The sequence below is a fragment of the Microtus ochrogaster genome, chromosome 2, assembly GCF_000317375.1.
Source record: "Microtus ochrogaster isolate Prairie Vole_2 chromosome 2, MicOch1.0, whole genome shotgun sequence".
Lineage (NCBI taxonomy): Eukaryota > Metazoa > Chordata > Mammalia > Rodentia > Cricetidae > Microtus > Microtus ochrogaster.
The window spans coordinates 21,216,599-21,235,966 of NC_022010.1; the positions used below are offsets into that span (position 1 = coordinate 21,216,599).

A 19,368-nucleotide genomic window follows, 5' to 3' on the forward strand; every position below is an offset into this window, starting at 1 on the left:
CTCTCTCTCTCTCTCTCTCTCACACACACACACACACACACACACACACACACACACACACACACATACAATGAGAACATAAGAACATAAGGTCCATGATCCTGATCTGCTTGTAGCTCCTGGCTTGTTCAGACAGTCCAGAGCCCCAGTTATCTATCTGGACACAGCCTGTATTGATTGCTAAGGAGACAGTGAAGCAGTTATTTTGTCCTTCACCACATCTGGGGCTGCAGAGGTCTGTTCTGATTCTAAGCCACCCCATCTCTTTCCTCATTTCTAAGCAAGCACCAGTTCCCAGAGAGCACATGAGCAGTGACCATGGGTGATGAGTTCCTCTCCTTCTTCCCTCCCCTCATAGAACTTCCCATTTCCTATAAACTTTACAAATCCATTCAGCTTGCAACAATGTGTTATCTGTATTACACTGTAAAATGAGTCTGAACAGACCTGGTGTGACTTCATATGGAGTGATTTACATGCTGGGCAAAAAAAAAAAAAAAAAAAAACTTTTGCTAACCAACTGCTAATTGAAGACCAGCTCTTCTAGGGGCATTATCAAATTCAATTTCTGCCAGGGAAGTTGTTAAAGTTGTTAGTTCCTCTGTGCCTGCATAGCAGGAACCAGCGTGTTAATGCCTATAGAGAGGCCACTAGTAAAGGGAATAGTTGAAAGTAACAATGTGTCTTGCCTTTTTCAGCACCCTGAAGTCCATGGAGTTTGCACCATCAGAAGGAGCAGGGACACAGGTACACCAGCTCACTTTGTTCCCAGGGTGGTAGCAGCAGCTGCTGGTCACTGCTGGTCCCTGGGTCTCACATCTGCATCTTCATGTTAAGAGGGGCCTTGCTTACAGCTGCCAAGTCTTTCCTCAAGAGCATTTCACCAGCTGAGCCTGGTAGTGCACACCTGTCATGCCGGCACTTGGGAGGTGAAGGCAAAGGATCAGGAGTCTGAGGTCAACTTCAGCTATTCCATGATATACTGTCTCAACAACAATAAAAAGAAAATAGAGAATGGTGAAAGGATGGATTAATCCTTGTTGTTAGGCCTGAGACTCAGTTGGTTAGGATGCTTGCTTACCTAGTATCATGAAGCCCTGGTTCCATCTCCAGCACTGACAGAATAAATGGGGCATGGTTGACTAGGACTGTAATCCCAGGACTTTGTAGAGACAGGCAGCCAAAAGTTCTAAGTCCACCTTGACTACTCAGTGAGTTTGAGACCAATCTTGGGTCCATGAGACTATCTTTAAAAGCAATAACAAGACTTGACTGAGTAAAAGCTAATCAGCCTCCGTAAAGAAAGGGCTAGTGTTTGCCAGGCTACTCAGTGGGCCCTGGGTGTGACTTCATTTGGGGCATATGCTGAAAACACAGATGAAAAATAATTTCAGGCCTTATGGTAACACCTTTAATCCAGCACCTGGGAGACAGTGGCAGACAGATCCTGTGAGTTCTAGGCCAGTCAGAACTACATAATATGATTCTGTCTGAAAAGTAGTAACAAGAATAATTTCAGGGGCTGGGTTGCAATTCAGTGGTAGCATGTGTGTTCAGTGCGTGTGAGTCCTTTGGGTTCAATTCCAGCACCAAAAACAACATTAACAAATATTTGAGGTTGTGTTAAAGATCAACTCATAAAAAAGTTTGGCCTGGAAATTAATGGTGTACTGCCTTAGTGTTTGTTTTCTTTTCTTTTCTTTTTTTTTTTGGTTTTTCGAGACAGGGTTTCTCTGTGGCTTTGGAGTCTGTCCTGGGATCTAGCTCTGTAGACCAGGCTGGTCTCGAACTCACAGAGATCCACCTGCCTCTGCCTCCCGAGTGCTGGGATTAAAGGCGTGCGCCACCATCGCCCGGCCGTTTTGGTTTGTTTGTTTTCTTTTTTTTTTTTTTTTTACTGCCTTAGTGTTAACTCAGGGGACATGTGACAGTGGTGCCCTGTTATCTAGCAGCCACTTAAAGTTTACATCTCTAATATAATAATAATAATATCACATACCTGTAATACCAGCACTCATGAATACAGCCTGGAAGATCCATAATTCAGGGCCAACCTGGGCTACACAACAAGTCCAAGTCCAGCCTAGACTATGTGAGACCATGGTATATACACACAATATGTTAAATATATCATAAAACCAGAAGTGATGGTGTATCCATAGTCCCAAATACTGTAAGATTGAAGCAGGAAGATCACCTGAGCCCAGTACTCTGAAGCAACAAAGCAAAACAAAAGGAAAAGTTTTCTAAAATATATAGAACCTACATCACAAGTATAGTCTTGTTCCCATTATCCAGAAGGCATAACAGGTTCCTCATTGCTTTCTCACAGGGTTAGCAGCTTATCTTATTGCCAAATGATGTCCATGCTTAGACTGTGAGCATTTGGGAACTGCATAGAAAATAATTGTCAACTAGGAAAGTGGCTCAGCAGGTAATACACTTGTCCTGTCTGAGCCAGAAGTTCAAATCCCAGAAACCACCATGTAAATGCTAGGTGGGCATGATGACTTACCTGTCATTCTAGTCTTGGAAGGAAGAGACAAGGGATTCCCCAAAGCAAGCTAGCTAGTGAGACTAGCTATGTCAGCCAGCTCTGAGTTTTATTGAAAGACCCTTCCTCAGTCAATAAGGTAAGTGATTGAGGATGATGCCTGAGATCAACCGTGGGGCCTCTACATGCATGTGTGCCCACGTGCAGGTGTACATATACAGACACCACACATATACACTCATGAAAAACGGGGGAAGGATATCTGAGTCTAAAGACAAAAATCATGTCAACTTTTTGTAAGGACCTTGAGTTTTTTTCCCTTGTGGAAGTCAAGTCAGTAATGCATGTTGCAGGGTCATGGAAGCTTAGTTGGGGAGTGGATGGGTTCAAGGTGGCCCCACGGTGATCCCTGCTCTGCCCTGTGCAGGACTCTACCAAGCCCCTGGAGGTTTTACTCCTGGAGAAGAACCGCTCGCTGCAGTCTGAGAATGCCACGCTGCGCATCTCCAACAGTGACCTGAGCGGTAGGTGGATGGGCATCACACACGTACTATGCTTGGTTCGCTTCCAGGGGTCAAGGACAAGGAGGGTGAAACTTTTGTCTGGGTTTGTGTGTGCATGATGGGAGCGCCGCTGGGTGACCAGAGACTTGTTGGACTAACAACCCTGAGTGTAAACAGTATCCCTTACCTCTTTGCCCACCCCTTTCTGCAGCGAGATGCGTGTGCGCCGCCACAGCAAATCTACAGGGGTCAGCTAGGGGGCCTTTTGAAAAGGTCCCAGGAGGGACACCCTGAGGATGTTGGCTTTCTAATCTTCTCCTTGTTGGTCTATGAACAGGCCAGGGGTAAAAGCACACATGGTCTCCCTCTGGGTACGCTCCAGGGTGTGCTTTGAGAGGTTGCCGGCCCTCTAGTGGTACTTTTCTTTCTCCATGAGGTTTTCTTTGGGGACACAGTCCATCCCCCATCCTTAGCCTCTCCTTTGCTTATCCTAAAATGGCAGAGTCACTGGCTGCTTTTGGATTTAGCAGCTGGTCAAAGTGTGTAACTGTTATCTGGACTCCAGTGGCATTGCAGTTCTTAAAATGTGTGCGACTTCGATCAAGGGGACTCAATGGGTGCATCTGCCTCAGAGCATGTGGTGTGAGCGATCCCATGGGTCCCCAAGTGTCAGTGTTTGCTGGTCCTCAGGCAGAGCCTTTGGTCGTAACTGCGGTGCTAGAAGCCCCAAGACCTGTCACCTCTTTCCTCTGTGTGTTACTAGAACCTTTGTTAAGGGGATTCTCCCGGCTGCAACGTACAAGAAAGGTGCAAACACGAATGCATGTGGCTTGTTTTGGGGGGCCTCATTTGGCTGATTCACAAATTCAATTGAAAAATAAACCAACACACCACTTTGGCCCTTGTTTAAAAAAAAAAAATTGAAAAGAAAAATCTGCACTTTTTTTGTGGGGCACACTTTGCATTCTGGTCTTGGTTTTTTTTCCCTTTTGAATCCCCCATAATGCATTCTGTTTGCCCTTCCTTGTAGGGTCAGCCAGGAGAAAAGGGAGAGACCAGCCTGAGAGTCGGCGCCCGGGACCCTTGCCGGCCTCCCCTCCTCCTCAGTTGCCCCGCAACACGGGGGAACAGGTTTCCAATACTAACGGTACACACCACTTCTCACCAGCGGGGTTAAGTCAAGACTTTTTCAGCTCAAACCTGGCCAACCCCAGCCTACCCCTGGCTTCTACAGGAAAGTTTGCACTAAACTCTATTCTCCAGCGACAGCTAATGCAGTCCTTCTACTCCAAGGCCATGCAGGAAGCCGGAAGCACAAGCACGATTTTTTCAACAGGTCCTTACAGCACAAACTCCATATCTTCCCCAAGTCCATTACAACAAAGCCCAGATGTAAATGGCATGGCCCCATCTCCCAGCCAATCAGAAAGTGCTGGGAGCGTCTCAGAGGGTGAGGAAATTGATACAGCAGAAATCGCACGGCAGGTCAAAGAACAACTGATCAAGCACAACATTGGACAGCGCATTTTTGGACATTACGTCTTAGGACTATCTCAAGGGTCTGTGAGTGAGATTCTGGCCCGGCCAAAGCCCTGGAATAAGCTGACTGTCCGTGGCAAGGAGCCATTCCACAAAATGAAGCAGTTCTTGTCTGATGAACAGAACATCTTGGCACTTCGTAGCATCCAAGGCAGACAGAGAGGTGAGACATGTCTATGTGTGCCTGGTACAGTGCTCTGTGTGTATGTGTGTTAGAACATTTGTACATCACATCAGGTAAAGTGCTCTTCGGTACTACCCTATCTAGCGTTCAAGGGTCAGTCAGCAGGAGCTAGAAACCATTATATTTGGGAACTTTGACCCTGGAGAGTGTAGTCAGCACCTTGCCTCACTAAATTCCATATTTCACTGCTCTGTGTTTAATTAGAGAAAGTTAGGTCATGCATGTCATCTGACAGGTTTAGCATCCCTGGGTCCACTTGGCATCAGGTGCTGGCTTCCCTCCAGGAGCAGCTCCTCGGGTGCCATCCAACTCTATCCCAATAGAACAAACAGCTATAATCCTCACAAGGCACTGGCTCTGTGGGACGAGCCTGTTAAAGCTGCCCTCTGCCTCCTTCACCTTAGAACAGGTCCCATGAACGTCTTGCATCATTTATGTCCAATTAGTGATTTTTTTTTTAGTACCACAAACAAAACATGCCTACCTTCAATAAATGACAACGAAAGTTTCATTCAGTTCCCCTTCCTGCCACACCCTTCATAAAATGCTAGAAAGTGAGACGCTCCCACAGTGATGGAGCAGAGTCAGCAGTGACATAGAGAGACAATGTTTTCAGTCACATTTGAAATACCCTGAAATTTAGACTAAAACTCAGAAAGGAGATAATGAACAAACAGTGCGAGTTTACACCAAGAATGCAATGCAGTCCTTTTGTGGGTTTTTTTTTGTTTGTTTGTTTTTTTGGTAATGTTAAACTGAAATTGGATGTCTTTGGATGATTAATGTGAGCACTATCATTGACTGGCAGGCAAGCACCTCTCCCTCCCTTTGCCCTTCCTCGTGGTGATTACTGTCACCTCTCTTCTTACAGTAGACCCAATGCCTGTAAGAAAGTTCTAGGAGCACTCATGTTGTGCAGGAAGCCTTGAGCCCTTTCTTTAGAGGCAGGTGGCTCAGCTCTCATGTCACACAGACCATGTCGTCAACGCCACCATCCCCCTGATTGTTTTGTTCTTACCGCACTTGTTTTTCAACAGAGAATCCAGGCCAGAGCCTGAACAGACTCTTTCAGGAAGTACCGAAACGAAGAAATGGGTCTGAAGGTATGTCTCAGGCAGGTGTTTCTCTTTGCAGTCAGTAACTAGGAAGCAGCATGTCCTTAGCTGTGTATTTGGGTTAAAACTATGCCTTGTAATTCTGGCCTGGAACCTGATGGAAAAACAGCTAGTAAGTATAAAACAAAGCACGGGTTCAGAGGCGCCCAGCCCCTTTCCTGTTGAGCTGCCAAAGCTAGACAAGCCATACCCAAGGTTAGTCTCCTCAGCATCAATCCTCGGTTTCATTTCAGGGACACCATGCATGTTTTCTCAGGAGCAAGTGACACAACAGTTGTGCTCTGAGAAAATCAGGTGACCATGTCAAAGATATTGCTGCTTCCTCAAATTTTTAATGCTGACATGTGTCAGAAATTCCATAATGTGTTCAGATTCCAAACAAAGCTGGTTCTTCCACAGGCATTGGTGAGCCAGTCTTCACCATACTCCTTTAAGTGGCTCCTTCCCAAAGTGTCCTCCTCATTATTAAATTGCTTAATGTGACAAGTCTACTGAGAAAGGTAGTGAACAATTACAATGTCTGGATAGCTCCACAAAAGTTTGGGCCCAACCTGTGAGTCCTTGTACCTTCAGGGCATCTGCACACGTATCTGCTATGCAGAGTACCACCATGTGACCAGAAGAATGCATTTGTGTCCTTAGGGATCTCAACAGGTTTATCTCCTTGTTGATACATTTCAAAAACACAGTATGTCGTTTTCAATCTAGAAAAGTTGATGTTCACACTCATTCCTCTTCACCTGTCACAACCCAATGAGTGAGCCAGGACTGGTCTCACCCAAGGGCTAGGGATATAGCTCAGTCTCAATGGTAGAACATTTATCTAAAATCTCCTAGTGAAGGGCCAGGGACATTGCTCAGTGGGTAGAGCACCTGCCTATAATCCCTAGTGAGGGGCTGGAGGCATGACTCAATTGTAGAGCACTTGCCTAGAGTCCCCTAGTGAGGGGCCTTTAGTGATTAAAGTGCCTACCTAGAATCTCCCAGTGAAGGGCTATGGCATGGCTCAGCAACAGAGTAATTACCTAGCATGCCTAAGGCTCTAAATTCAATCCCCAGTAACATGAGCGTGCGCGCACACACACACACACACACACACACACACACACACTAAGGAGTTCAGGCTCATCGTTTGCCTTTTGCCTTCCTCCCATGTTTATGTTTAGGAAAAATAAATGTACAGAACCTGAATGTAGTTTCAAGCCAAAGCTTTTTAATGAAAGCTTATGAAAAAAACATTGCCTTTCAATTTGCCTTCTTTCCCTATGGTGTTCTAAATGATTTGTCTGGTACTAACCTCTGGGCACAGTCTAGCTCACATGTTAAGAAAGCCTATTCTGCCAATAGAGTGACACTGACCTTGAGACAGGTTCAGCAGGAAACCTCTTGCCAGGCAGGTCCCACATCCATGCCACAAGATCACACTTGTAGCAATTAGGGATGAGTGGGAGACCATGCCTCACCTGGGGCCCTGGGTCAGAATGCCTTGGTGCATTGGTGCAGTGTTTATTTTCCATTTCAGAGCTGGCTTCAATGTCATCACTGGGACTTCTCCCTGCAGGTAACATCACTACCCGGATCCGAGCATCTGAGACTGGTTCTGATGAAGCAATCAAGTCTATCCTGGAACAAGCCAAGAGGGAACTCCAAGTGCAGAAAACTGGTAGGGCTTCTATTTCCTCATGCTATCTTCAGACCTACATCACAAGTGTTCTAGTCAATAGTTAATTACATTCCTTTTCTTTTCCTTTTAAATCAATACTGAGTTTATATCTTTATACATTAGGCATATGCAGAGGGAAGTATGATCTAGATTTGTGTTTTTGGGGGGGGACAGGGAAGTTGTTTTTGTACATGAGATAGGGTCCTCTATATAGCTTGAGCTCATGAGCCTCCTGTCTCTGCCTCTTCTTGAGTGCTACGTTTATAGGTATGTGCCACCATGCCCAGCTCTACTTTTAATATCGCCTCCCCACTGCTAACTAGCCATACCCCAGTGCTCATTATAAGAGACTGTCATTGATTCATCAGAGACTCTGACTTCCAGTAGACATTAACAGAAATCGTGCTTCATGAGTTTGGCAAAACCAAGAGAGGTGTAGGTATGTGGTTCATGAAAGTTAGTATTTAAAATCCTCCAGAAAAGAAAGCCAGAGTGGATTAGGGTGATGGGCCACTTAGCAAAACAGTTTGAAGACCTGAGTTTGGATCCCCAGAACCAACAATAACAACCAGAGTGGCAGAAGCATCTGTAACCCTGCCCTCCCCGCTTGGGGATCTGGGTGGGAACAGGAGAATCCCTGGAATCTCACAGGCCAAACAACCTAATTAATGCAGCAACAGAGACACCATCTCAAACAAGTTGGAAAAACAAAGACCAACAGCCAAGGTTGTCTGTCCTCTAATCTCCACAGGAGCTCTTTAGTATGTTCACCACACACACACACACACACACAGAAGAAAGAGGTAACAGCAAGATGGCTTAGCAAGTGAAGGCCCTTGCCACCAAGACTGACAGCCTGAGTTTGCTCCCTGGCACCCACATGGTAGAAGAGAACTGACTCATGAAGTTTGTCCTCTGACAAACTATCATGTTTATCTATCATGTACCACATATATGTGCACCCACATACATACACATAAAATAAATAAATTTTTTTTAATGTAAAAAAGAAAGCCAGGGTAGAAGTGAGTCCCCATTGATCATCCTCCATGGTTGAAAAGCCAGCTGCTATGTCACAAAGGCAGTTAGAGGCAGTTAGGCCATTGAGCAGGTATGTCAGTTCTCTGTGTTCCCCTCTCAAACAAGGTGTACAGATATTTCCATGTTTCACTGATGATGAGGCATCAGAGAAGTAGCACAGTGACTGCACTAGACCAGTAGGTGGGATGAAGCCCACAGCTGCCAGGAACCATCCTACCACAACTTCACCCTGTGTGTATTCTTACAGCTGAGCCAGTCCAGCCATCTTCTGCATCCAGCAGTGGGAATTCTGATGATGCCATCCGCTCCATCCTACAGCAGGCCCGCCGGGAAATGGAGGCCCAGCAGGCAGCCCTTGACCCTGCCTTAAAGCCAGCACCACTGTCCCAGCCTGACCTCGCCATCCTCACTCCCAAGCTCTTGTCTGCCTCACCCATGTCTACTGTGTCCACTTACTCTCCTCTTGCCATTCCCCTGAAGAAAACCCCTGCAGCACCTGAGGCCAGTACCTCGACCTTGCCCAATGCCCCAGCCCTCAAAAAAGAGGCTCAGGATACACCTGGGCTAGACCCTCCAGGATCAACTGATGCTGCCCAGGGGGTACTGCGACAGGTGAAGAGTGAGCTGGTCCGTGGCAGCACCTGGAAGGATCCTTGGTGGAGCCCTGTACAGCCTGAAAGAAGAAATCTCACCTCTTCTGAAGAGACCAAGGCTGATGAAGCAGCTGCAAGTGCGAAAGAAAAGGTAGTCAGTAGCCAACCTCGGGCTGAGCGCAGCCAGCTTCAGGGACCCTCGTCATCAGCAGAGTACTGGAAAGAGTGGCCCAATGCTGAGTCGCCATACTCCCAGAGCTCAGAGCTGAGCCTCACTGGAGCCAGCCGCAGCGAGACACCCCAGAATAGTCCTCTGCCCTCCTCCCCAATCGTGCCCATGGCAAAGCCAGCAAAGCCCTCAGTACCCCCGCTGACTCCTGAGCAGTATGAGGTTTACATGTATCAGGAAGTGGACACCATTGAGCTCACCCGGCAAGTCAAAGAGAAGCTGGCCAAGAATGGCATTTGCCAGAGGATCTTCGGGGAGAAGGTAAGGGCCTTCACTGTTAGGGGAGAGCATGGCTTTCCATCTCTTTTTGGGCCTGAGGACCAAGTGTCCACCCTGCACAGCATGGCCATCATAGGAGTATTAGATATCACGGACTCCCAGAATTCTAGAGGCCGCCCACTTTGTGCCAACCTGTGTATCCCAGCTGTCCTGCTTAGTAACTGATAAATGGACATGCAGCAGATGAAGAAGCATGGTCCATTAGTGTCTGCATGCAGCAAGCTGGCAGGTGACCCAGTACCTGCACTGCCTCTGAGGCCGCATGCAGTGTAGAGATACCTCTGCAAGCCATTCCGGCCCTAAAAGGTCTGATAGGATCATATCATACAGGGAATAACCAGCCTTCTGAGAACCAAAACACATGTGAAAGTAAAAAGCTGCACAGAACATAATTGCTCCTTGGCTGTTTTGTTGGATTTTTCTTTCTTGTGTTGGTTTGTTGCGCTTCATTGTTGTTTTGAGAGGGGCTTATTTTTAGTTTATGTTATTTTTTGAGATAGTGTCTCCCTGTGTAGTCCTGCCTACCTAGAACTCATTGTATAGCCCAGGCTGGCTTCACCCTAGCAGGAATCCTCCTACCTGTACCTCCCACATGCCACAGTTACAGATGTGTGCAACTGCTCAGCTACTAGTTGTTCCTTTCTCTGCACTACGAGGGCCTACAGAACCACTCAGAGCGTCACACACCATCTCTTCCTGCCTCATGGAAGTGTAATCACTTATGGATGAGCTTCTAGACCTATCCTGTGGTAGATTCAGGATAACAGGATTTACCATGCCTGTAAAATCTAAAATAAATACAATAACCTATATCATTAGAGAGTAAACCATGAGTTGCTGAATTTAAGAAGTCCTCCCTTCCAGAGATGACACAGGAAGTGGATCAGCAGTGGCCCTCCCAACCCTTTTGGACACTCATCCCTCCCCACCCAGTCCCTCTCTGTCTCATCTCTATGTTGACCTTGAACTCTATAGTCTGTTTATGGCTTCCTTGTCCCAACTTTGCAATAAGTAATGGAAGTATATAGACATGAGGATGTGAATTGAAAGTCCCTGGAGAATCTTGAGTGCAGCATTGTAAAAATAAAATTTGTGAACATTTAAATAGGCATTTTGTGCTCCCACCTTAAATTTAGCAGACTTAATAACGTTGAATTTGTTTGGCCATGAGTGCTGCTTATTCTGGAACTGGAAAACTTTGCAAAGTGATGGGATGAGGCCCCTAAATATCTTTGGGCTACATCTGTGCCCTGGGGGGTGTTTGTGCCCATACATATGTATGGCCATATGTGAGAGGCAGCAGCCTGAGTGCATGCATGCAAGTTGTCGGTCGTCTGCTGCTCAGTGTTGCTCCCACATGGCTCCCTGTCCCCACCAGCTCTCCTCTGGTCAACCTGTAAGCAGGGTACAACCAGAGAGAATGACCTTTTATAAATGCTGTTTTGGCACTGTGTCAATACAGGAGCACAGGAATATCTCCCAATTCCAGTGGGCTCTTATTCCAGTATCCCAGCCTGTCCTGATTAACACCAGGCAAAGGGCAAAATGCTCTGCAGTGTCTGCTCCTCAGTTTTCAAGAACACAACTTTGCAGACTCTGCAGGGTTCAGACCCTGGAGAAAGCTGACCCCTTCCTTCCACACCCTTTTCTAGTAAGAGCTGTAACTACCCTTTCACTTTTTTGTTTTTGATCATGCTGGGGATGAAAACCAGGCCTTGCATGGGTTAGACACATTCCAAGCCCATCACTGGCAGATTTTAGGTCACACCCTGAGCCTCTCAATAGGCGATTCAAGGCAGGTGCCTTGCTGCTGAGCCACATTCCCAATAGAAGTTGTGTTTATAATCATTTCTTTTGCCCAGAACCCCTGCCCTGTCCCAAGACTTTATCCTACTAGTAATCTGCTAAAATTGACCCCTGCAAATTGTCGCCATGCACTGGGCTGTGATTTTGTGCTCAGGAGTCCACCAGTGCACTTTGTATGTGGCTTCATCTCCCCCAGCCCTCACAGGGCCACATGTATGTCTCTAAGGCACCTTGCAGCATCATGCAGATTTCTGGAAGCTGACAATTGTTTTTCTTTGTTTGCTTCTTCAGGTACTGGGCCTGTCCCAGGGCAGTGTCAGCGACATGCTCTCAAGGCCAAAGCCATGGAGCAAACTGACCCAGAAAGGCCGAGAACCCTTCATCCGGATGCAGCTCTGGCTGAATGGAGAGCTAGGCCAGGGTGTTCTGCCTGTGCAAGGGCAGCAACAAGGGCCAGGTGAGAACAGCCAACCACCCTTTGCAAGAGCCTGACAAGGACATCCTCCATCCATGGGCTTGGTTTGGATTTGGGATTTTTTTGTTTGTTTTTTTCTTTTTTGTTTTTGTTTTGTTTTTTGTAGTTTTTGAGGGGGTATGGGAATGGTGAGATAGGGTCTGTTTATATTTTCAAGACTGACCTCAAACTTCCTATGTAGCCCAGACTAGCCTTAGACTCACTGTATAGCCAAAGCAGACCTTAAGCCCATGATCCTCCTGCCTCAACTTCCCAAATGATGGAAAGACAAATGTGTACCCATACCTGTCTCCATCTTTAGGTTTCAGGAATAAAGAAACTAAGCCCAGCTAATTTTATAAGCAGCAGAAAATTAGTTACCAATTAAGAAAATGCTGTTTATATGTAAATATAGGTAAAAGTCAAGTACCTTCACTGGGGAACTGAGAAGGAAATCTAGCCAGGGTAACTTCAGAAGTGAAAGTGTCACAGGCAGTGGCTTCTGCTACCTTAAAGTGAGACTTCTGGCACTTTATAGACTTGAGCAACCCTCATCCCAATCCAGCATCCTGGTCCTCAGCTTGACAATAAGAAGCCTCCCTCCCTCTGAACTCCTGCTGACCCTCCTTGTATCTTTTGTGCAGTTGGGAAGCTCCAAGCCCTGTTTCCTATGTAACGGTACCTTTTTCTTCCACAGTCCTCCACTCAGTGACATCTCTTCAGGACCCCCTCCAGCAGGGCTGTGTAAGCTCAGGTAACTAGCCACTCATGTTTATTTGCTAGCGCCTCTGCTCTGGAAACCTGTGATCTGGGAGTAAGTGTCTCATTTCTAACCTTAGCAAACAGCTGTCTCTCCCTCTCCGCCATTCTGTCATCTGAGGCCATTGTGTAAATAGAATCATGCAAGACATGACTGTGAAGAATTAGCTTCTACTAGACAAAGTGTCCTGGAGATCCACTGACCTGATGTGCAGCAGTAATTTCTTCTCCTGCCTGAGTAGTATTCCTATGGTATGGTTATAGCAAAGTTTGTACTACATTGAGGCTATCTCTAGGTTGTGGCAATTATTCATAGACTTGGCATGGCAGTAAAAAGAGTATGCAGTATCCTGCTTTCCTGAACTTGCTTTCTGAGGACAGTAGTAGAATTGGCAGCTAAGGAGCGAGACCAATAAAATCATGCCTTTACTGGATTTCTTCATTGTTTGGTAAGTTTGAAGCTCTGTGTTTGGTGCTGGGGTCTATAGGAGGCAAGTTTCACAGTCAGAGGATCTCAGTCTAGCAGGAGGGACAAGACACAGCTATCACTGACCCAGGAGTCATGGGAGGGGATATCTCTTCCATCTGGAGCACCAGAATAGAGAAGCCAAGGACGAGTAACTCCAGCAGCAGCTAGGGTGAGATTCAGTGGACACTCAGTGAGGGTTCAGAAGGGGCCAAGATTGAAAGTAAAGGATGGGAGCAAGTAGGGATGGCAGCAGTTACAGACCATGAAGCCAAAGCTACTTTCTACTGATTCCAAAAACTGGGAAGGTCTCAAAGGCACCTCATAGATCTGTTATCTATTCCCCTGGTTCCTGGCCACAGTAGCCAAATGCATGCATGCCCTGACCACAGCCATTGTTCCCAGACTCTCATCACTGCCTTTTACACTGAGCCCACAGTCAGTCCAGCTTTCTTTCCCAGCTCCGAGGAACAGCCGGCAGTGTGAGCTGTTTCTTTTTTCTCTATTTTTCTAAACATGTTGATTAGTCTCCGTATTCCATTGATTCATTGAAAACACAAACAAAGCTAAGTGAGGAATGAGCGCAAAGCCTGTCAGCTTGCCAGAAGGGAGGACACATGTGCATAGAGGGGAACAGCTGGACAGCTTTAGCAATAGCTGCTGCTGCTGCAAGATCCCAAACACATTCTCCCTCCCCCACACACATACACAGAATCAGGGTGGCCTCAAAGCTCTCCCTTGAAGGTTTTATGGGTTTTAGGTATTGTGGTTTTGTTTGGTCCATAATGGGAAATAGAGACTGGACAGATGCATTGGGAAAATTACCAGCACTCTCTTTCTCCAACTCACACTCAGAATTTAGGAGGGAACGTGGCTAACTTGTTTGTGCTGCACTTCTGTGGGTATTTGTATGGTAAAGTGGCCTGGCCTCCTACTCCAGTGAGAAGTCAGCTTTCCTTCAACTTCTGCTCATTCCAGGCTAAACGAAGCTTGTTGTGGCAGAGCTGATGCTTTATTGATGAAAGCCCTTCACTCCTAAATACAAGACTAAATGCCCCTCAGTACCATATCTCTTAGAATCCTGACCAAAACTATTTCCGTATATCTCAAAGGGGTTTGTTTTGTTTTTAATGGATGTGTGTGACAGCATGTATGTCAAAATCAGAGGACAACTTGTGGAAATTGTTTCTTTCCACACTGTGGGTTCCAGGGATTGAACTCAGGTCATCAAGTTTAGTGGCAAGTATTTTTACCAACTGAGCCATCTTATTGACCCCACTCATTTTTCCCCCCTCCAAGACAGGCTCTCATATAACCCCAGCTAGCCTCAAACTCACTATGTAGCAAAAGATGACCTTGAATTTCTGCTCCTTCTGTCCTTACCTCTTGCGTGCTTACATTACAGTCATACACCACCACACTCAGTTTATGCATTGCTGGGGATTGAACCCAGGACTTTCAGCATGCTAGGCAAATACTCTGTCAACTGAGGTACATCCCCTTCCCCCAAAACTGGAATTATTTTGTAATGATGGTATCGGTAAATCCTTGTGATAAATGACTCTAGAAAATTCTAGAATCTTTGACAGCTTTTATCATTGTTTCCTCCAAAAGAACTCTCTGGTTCGGAGAACCTCATAAAATTCTGATTACCTCTTTTGCCACGGCTACTATGGAACCCATTTCAAAAATATATCAACTGAGAAAGATAACTCTGCCCCTCACAGATCCCTGACAGCTGTACCTGGAGGTGCACAGCATGGCCTGGTCAGTTCCTGGACAGTGGTGGGGCTCACTTCTCTCCCCAGGGTATAGGAACATGGAAGGACCTGCCTTCTATCTACTTGGTCAGTTGTACCTTCAGTGAGGTTTCCCAGGTCATTGCAGAAATCAAGGGCCTAAACAGAAGGCTCTGTGCTTGGTTGTCAAAGCCCTCCTTGGCAAAGGACAAAGTGCTGGCTAGGAACCCTTCTCCTTGCCAAAGAACTCCAACCTGGGAGCTGGAGATGTGACTCAGTTGGTAGAATTCCTACCTAGCATGCATGTAGCCCTGGGTTCCATCACCAGTACAACATAAAGTATTGAGGAGTTAGTGAGGGTCAGGAATTCTCATACACTAATCTCTCTGGTGAGGAGAGGCCCAAGTTCCAACTGTCTTAGTGGATGTGACCCTTTGTGTCCTCTGATAATCTGAACCTTGAGGCACAAAGGAAATTTAATGTCATTTTCAATTACCAGTGTTGCTCCATGGTTACCTCTGTGGGGGGGTGGGGGGGATGGGGTGCCCAGGCCTGAGGTCAACTTTATATGTCATTCCATATGAGTTGTCAACCTTGTTTTTTCAGACAGGGTCTCTCCTGTCTGAAATCTGGGGCTCATCAGCTGGGCTGGTATAGTTGGCCAGAGAGCCCCACCTTCTCAGAGCTAGAATTACAACATGCACCAAGGCACTTAGCTTTTTCACATGGATTCTCAGGGTTAAGGGAGCACACACACTAGAGAGCATCTGCTAACCTTGTGTAATATTTCCTTTTTACTTCTTAAAACTAACTTCTGCAGATGCTTGGGCTGGTTCATCTTTCATCCTCTACAGAAGGAGATAAGAGGTAGCTCTGAAGGGAAGGAAGAGGCCCTCCCCATGGTGACAGAAATTGTGGCATGCTGGAGGGCTCGTACAAGAGCTGTCTGTGCCCTCAGCTTGGAAACTTGTTGATAAGGGAGCCTTTCATGACTATAGCTAACAAGGTGTTCTGCCTGCTTTTTTCACACTAGCTTCTGGCAGATCTTGTCAAACTGTACAAATGAAATGATAGCCCATTTTCCATAGATTAGGCACAAAACGCTCAATTTTTCCCTAGCACTCTGGGTGGTCAGGAAGAGTGGCTTCCAAATCATGTGTGTCCATAAAGAATCATGCAACTCCATGGCGCCATTGTCCATCAACAGAGTGTCAGCTGTCCTTTAGAGGAGACAGCTGCTACAGGCTGGCTAGGGCATGGGAAGTCCAGCTAAGACATCCACAGCTGTGTAGGTGAGGTCTGTGGATATTACTCATAGCATGGTAGCCCGTATCCTTCAGGGTGTGCATCCTGACACTTGCTTGAGCTGCTGGGAAGTCTGTTCAAGGAGCTTCTTCTCTCAGACCCAAACAGCAGGATTCTGCTGCAGTCTGTCTTTGACTAAGCAGCCACTTCTTGGCACTTGGCTGACTTGAAAGAGGTGACAGAGAGGGTTGGTGGCAGCCTCAGAAAAGTTCGTGGAACTGAATACAGGAGACAGAATTCCTCATGAATGTACTAGATTCAAGTTACATTTTCCTTCTCTTTGCTCCAAGAATGTCATGAGAGCAACTGGTTTTATCCAGACAGAATGCTTCTGGCTGCATTCCTGTAACTGTATTTGTGTATAACCACTTATACATAGCCTCATATAGCATATCAAACAGAAAAGAAAAACTCAGGACTCCGTGAGATAGTTCAGTCAGTAAAGAGCTTTCCATGCAAACACGAGGATCCGAGTGCACTCCCTAAAACCCACCTGAAAAAGCTAGGTTTGATGGTGCAAGCTTGTAAATCCCAGTGCTTGGTGGGCAGAAACAGGAGACTCTCTGAGTTCCAGGTCAGTGAGGGATTCTGTCTCAAAACAGAAACAAAACAGGTGAGGAGGAGTACCCATGGTTGTCCTGTGGCTGTGCACATGCATGTGCACCCCATACATATGATATACCCACCCACAAAGAAAAAGATCTGAAATTCCATGAAAAGATCTGAAAAGATTCCACACATAGCCACTGCCTTACTGCCTGAAATGTTAGCCTATGGTTCCATCAAGATGGTAGCCCATTCAATTCTCTCCTTCTTGCTGGCAGCCTGCCTTGAGTCATTTTTATTTTATTAGATATAGCATATTATAAGGACTTTCCATTCTGAGGCCAAAGGGGGGATTTCTGGATTTGGGCTATTGTATGGCACATCAGGTGGTCCCTGGAGCTGCAACTTTGCCATGAAAAGATATGGAATCAGACAACAAAATGTTTCAGGTAGGGAACAAACGTGAACACATGAGAAGCAACTAGTTCAGAAGCCTTATTATTAACAGCAGGAGGAAAGTACATGGTGAAAGCATGTTGTCCTCTTTTCTTTTCCTGTAGAACACTTGCTGTTTCTTGCAGGTTTCTGTATTTGTATATGTGTGTTGTATTTGGGACGAAGACATACCTCAGCCCCTCACTGGGAGATTCTAGGCAGGGATCTACCACTGAGTCACACCCCAGCCCCTCACTGGGGGATTCTAGGCATAGGTTCTACCCCTGAGTCACACCTCAGCCCCTCACTGGGGGATTCTAGGCAGGAGCTCTACCACTGAGCCACACCCCAGCCCCACTGGGTGAATCTAGGCAGGAGCTCTACCACTGAGCCACACCCCAGCCCCTCGCTGGGAGATTCTAGGCAGGGGCTCTATCACTGAGCCACACCCCCAGCCCTTGAAAGAGATTCAGACTGGTTTCTAAACAGTGGCATCCCTTAGCCTAGTGAAGAGCAAGCCAGATGTGTGGTCAGCTTCTAGCCAGTGCTGACTCATCGTTCCTCTGTCTCTTAGTACTTGTGTGACCTGGGGCAAAGCAACTCAACCTTCCTGTCCTGCTTCTTCAGCCCTACCTCCTAGACTATGAGGAGACCTGAATGGCTTTAGGTATAATGCTTTTAGAGCATGGAAGCAAGTGCTATTTAAATGTTGGCTTTCTAGGTGGGATGTGTATCTCAGCTCAGTGATAGAGTACTTACCTAGCATACAGGAGTCCCTAGACTCCATCTGAGCACAAGTAAATGAAAGAATGTCTTTCTTCAATCACCACTGCAACCTCTTGAGATTCAAAAGAACGGTTATAGCCGGCAGTCAGCATGCAGAGTTAGACAAAGGAGTCTGGAAAAGGTTTTGCCATCAAGGGTGAACATGACCAGCCCACCAGGATCTTTAGCTTCTTAAGACTGACACTGCCTGGCCTTACTTTTACAAAATCCCATCTGGCCCAGGAACAGCCTGAGCCACATGTCCTCCCTCTTCTCTATACCTACTTTGGGAAACAGAATTTACAGTGTCCTGGACCTTCAATACAAGAGAGAGAAGTAGGTCACAGGAGCATATGAGGACTTGGGTCTCTAATGTTCCAATCTAGGGATAAAATAAGAAATGGAATGCAGTAAATTCTCAGGTAATTTTAGAAAGATAGTGAGAATAAGATGAGGCTCACACATTGTTTCTTCCATGGGCCACATACTATTTTGATGTCCTTAGTAAGCAGAACTTACCCTTGTGGGGATTTCTGCTTAAGGAAATTTCAGATTAAGAAAAAGGGAATTTTCTGGGCTTTGGTGGCATACGCCTTTAGTGTGTACTTGGGAGTCAGAAGCAGGTGCATCTCTATGTTTGAGGCCATCCTAGTCTACATAGTTCCAGAATGGCCAGTGCTACATAGAGAAACCCCGTCTCAAAAAAAAAAAAAAAAAAAGGGGGGGGGAGGAAGGAGAGAGAGAGAGGAACCAAAAGAAAAAGGAATTTGCCCACCACCCACCAGGTGGCTGGCTGAAGTTCACATGATCCTGAGGCCAGTGGCCTTAGTGCCACTGAGATAGGTGTCCATAGGAGCCAGCCCCAGAGGTCAGGGGATCCAGTCCCCTGGGACAAAGGAAGGGTTCACCACTGCAGCTACATAGAAAATCAAGGGAAGATTTCAAAACATCAGTCAGTAAAATGCTTGCCTTGCAAGCATGAAAACCTAAAATCTGTCCCCAAACCTATGTTAGGGGGAAGGGAAACAAACAAAAAAAAACAGATATGTGATGTGACGTTTGCATGCAGTCCCAGCACGTGAGGAGGCAGCATCCGCAGGGCTCACTGGGCCAGTAACACTACTTGGTGGATGCAGGCTAATGAGAGACTGTCTTAACAGACAAAATAGGTGGCTCCTGAGGAATGACACCAGAGGTTAACCTCTGTCTTCCATATGCACTTATGTATATGTACACACACACACACACACACACACACACACACACACAAAACAAAGTTTGAGTCAAATCATAAGCAAAATAGAAATCAGACCCATAGCAAAGCAAACTGATAGAAAAATGTGTCAAGGAAGGTTTCCTATGTAAAACTATACCCCTCGGCTTGAAAGAGGGAGGAGAGCATAGCCTCAGTGACAAACAACATGGGGCTTAAACTTAGAAAGTTTGCCAGTGT

At 46.3% G+C, this 19,368-nt stretch overlaps 1 protein-coding gene across 6 annotated transcripts in view; it reads left to right on the forward strand.

Moving 5' to 3' along the window:
- Cux1 (cut like homeobox 1) overlaps positions 1–19,368 on the forward strand; it is a 333,866-nt gene that overhangs the window by 259,183 nt on the left and 55,315 nt on the right. For 2 of the 6 annotated variants that reach the window (XM_005344581.2, XM_026784685.1), the window contains exons 13-20: positions 699–747; positions 2,922–3,018; positions 4,028–4,699; positions 5,758–5,823; positions 7,397–7,498; positions 8,787–9,622; positions 11,738–11,903; positions 12,598–12,654. In XM_005344581.2, coding sequence (XP_005344638.1) covers positions 699–747; positions 2,922–3,018; positions 4,028–4,699; positions 5,758–5,823; positions 7,397–7,498; positions 8,787–9,622; positions 11,738–11,903; positions 12,598–12,654 — 2,045 coding nt within the window. The remainder of the gene's footprint in view (positions 1–698; positions 748–2,921; positions 3,019–4,027; positions 4,700–5,757; positions 5,824–7,396; positions 7,499–8,786; positions 9,623–11,737; positions 11,904–12,597; positions 12,655–19,368) is intronic. The other 4 variants (XM_005344582.2, XM_026784688.1, XM_005344585.3 and 1 more) reach the window with 2 other exon arrangements.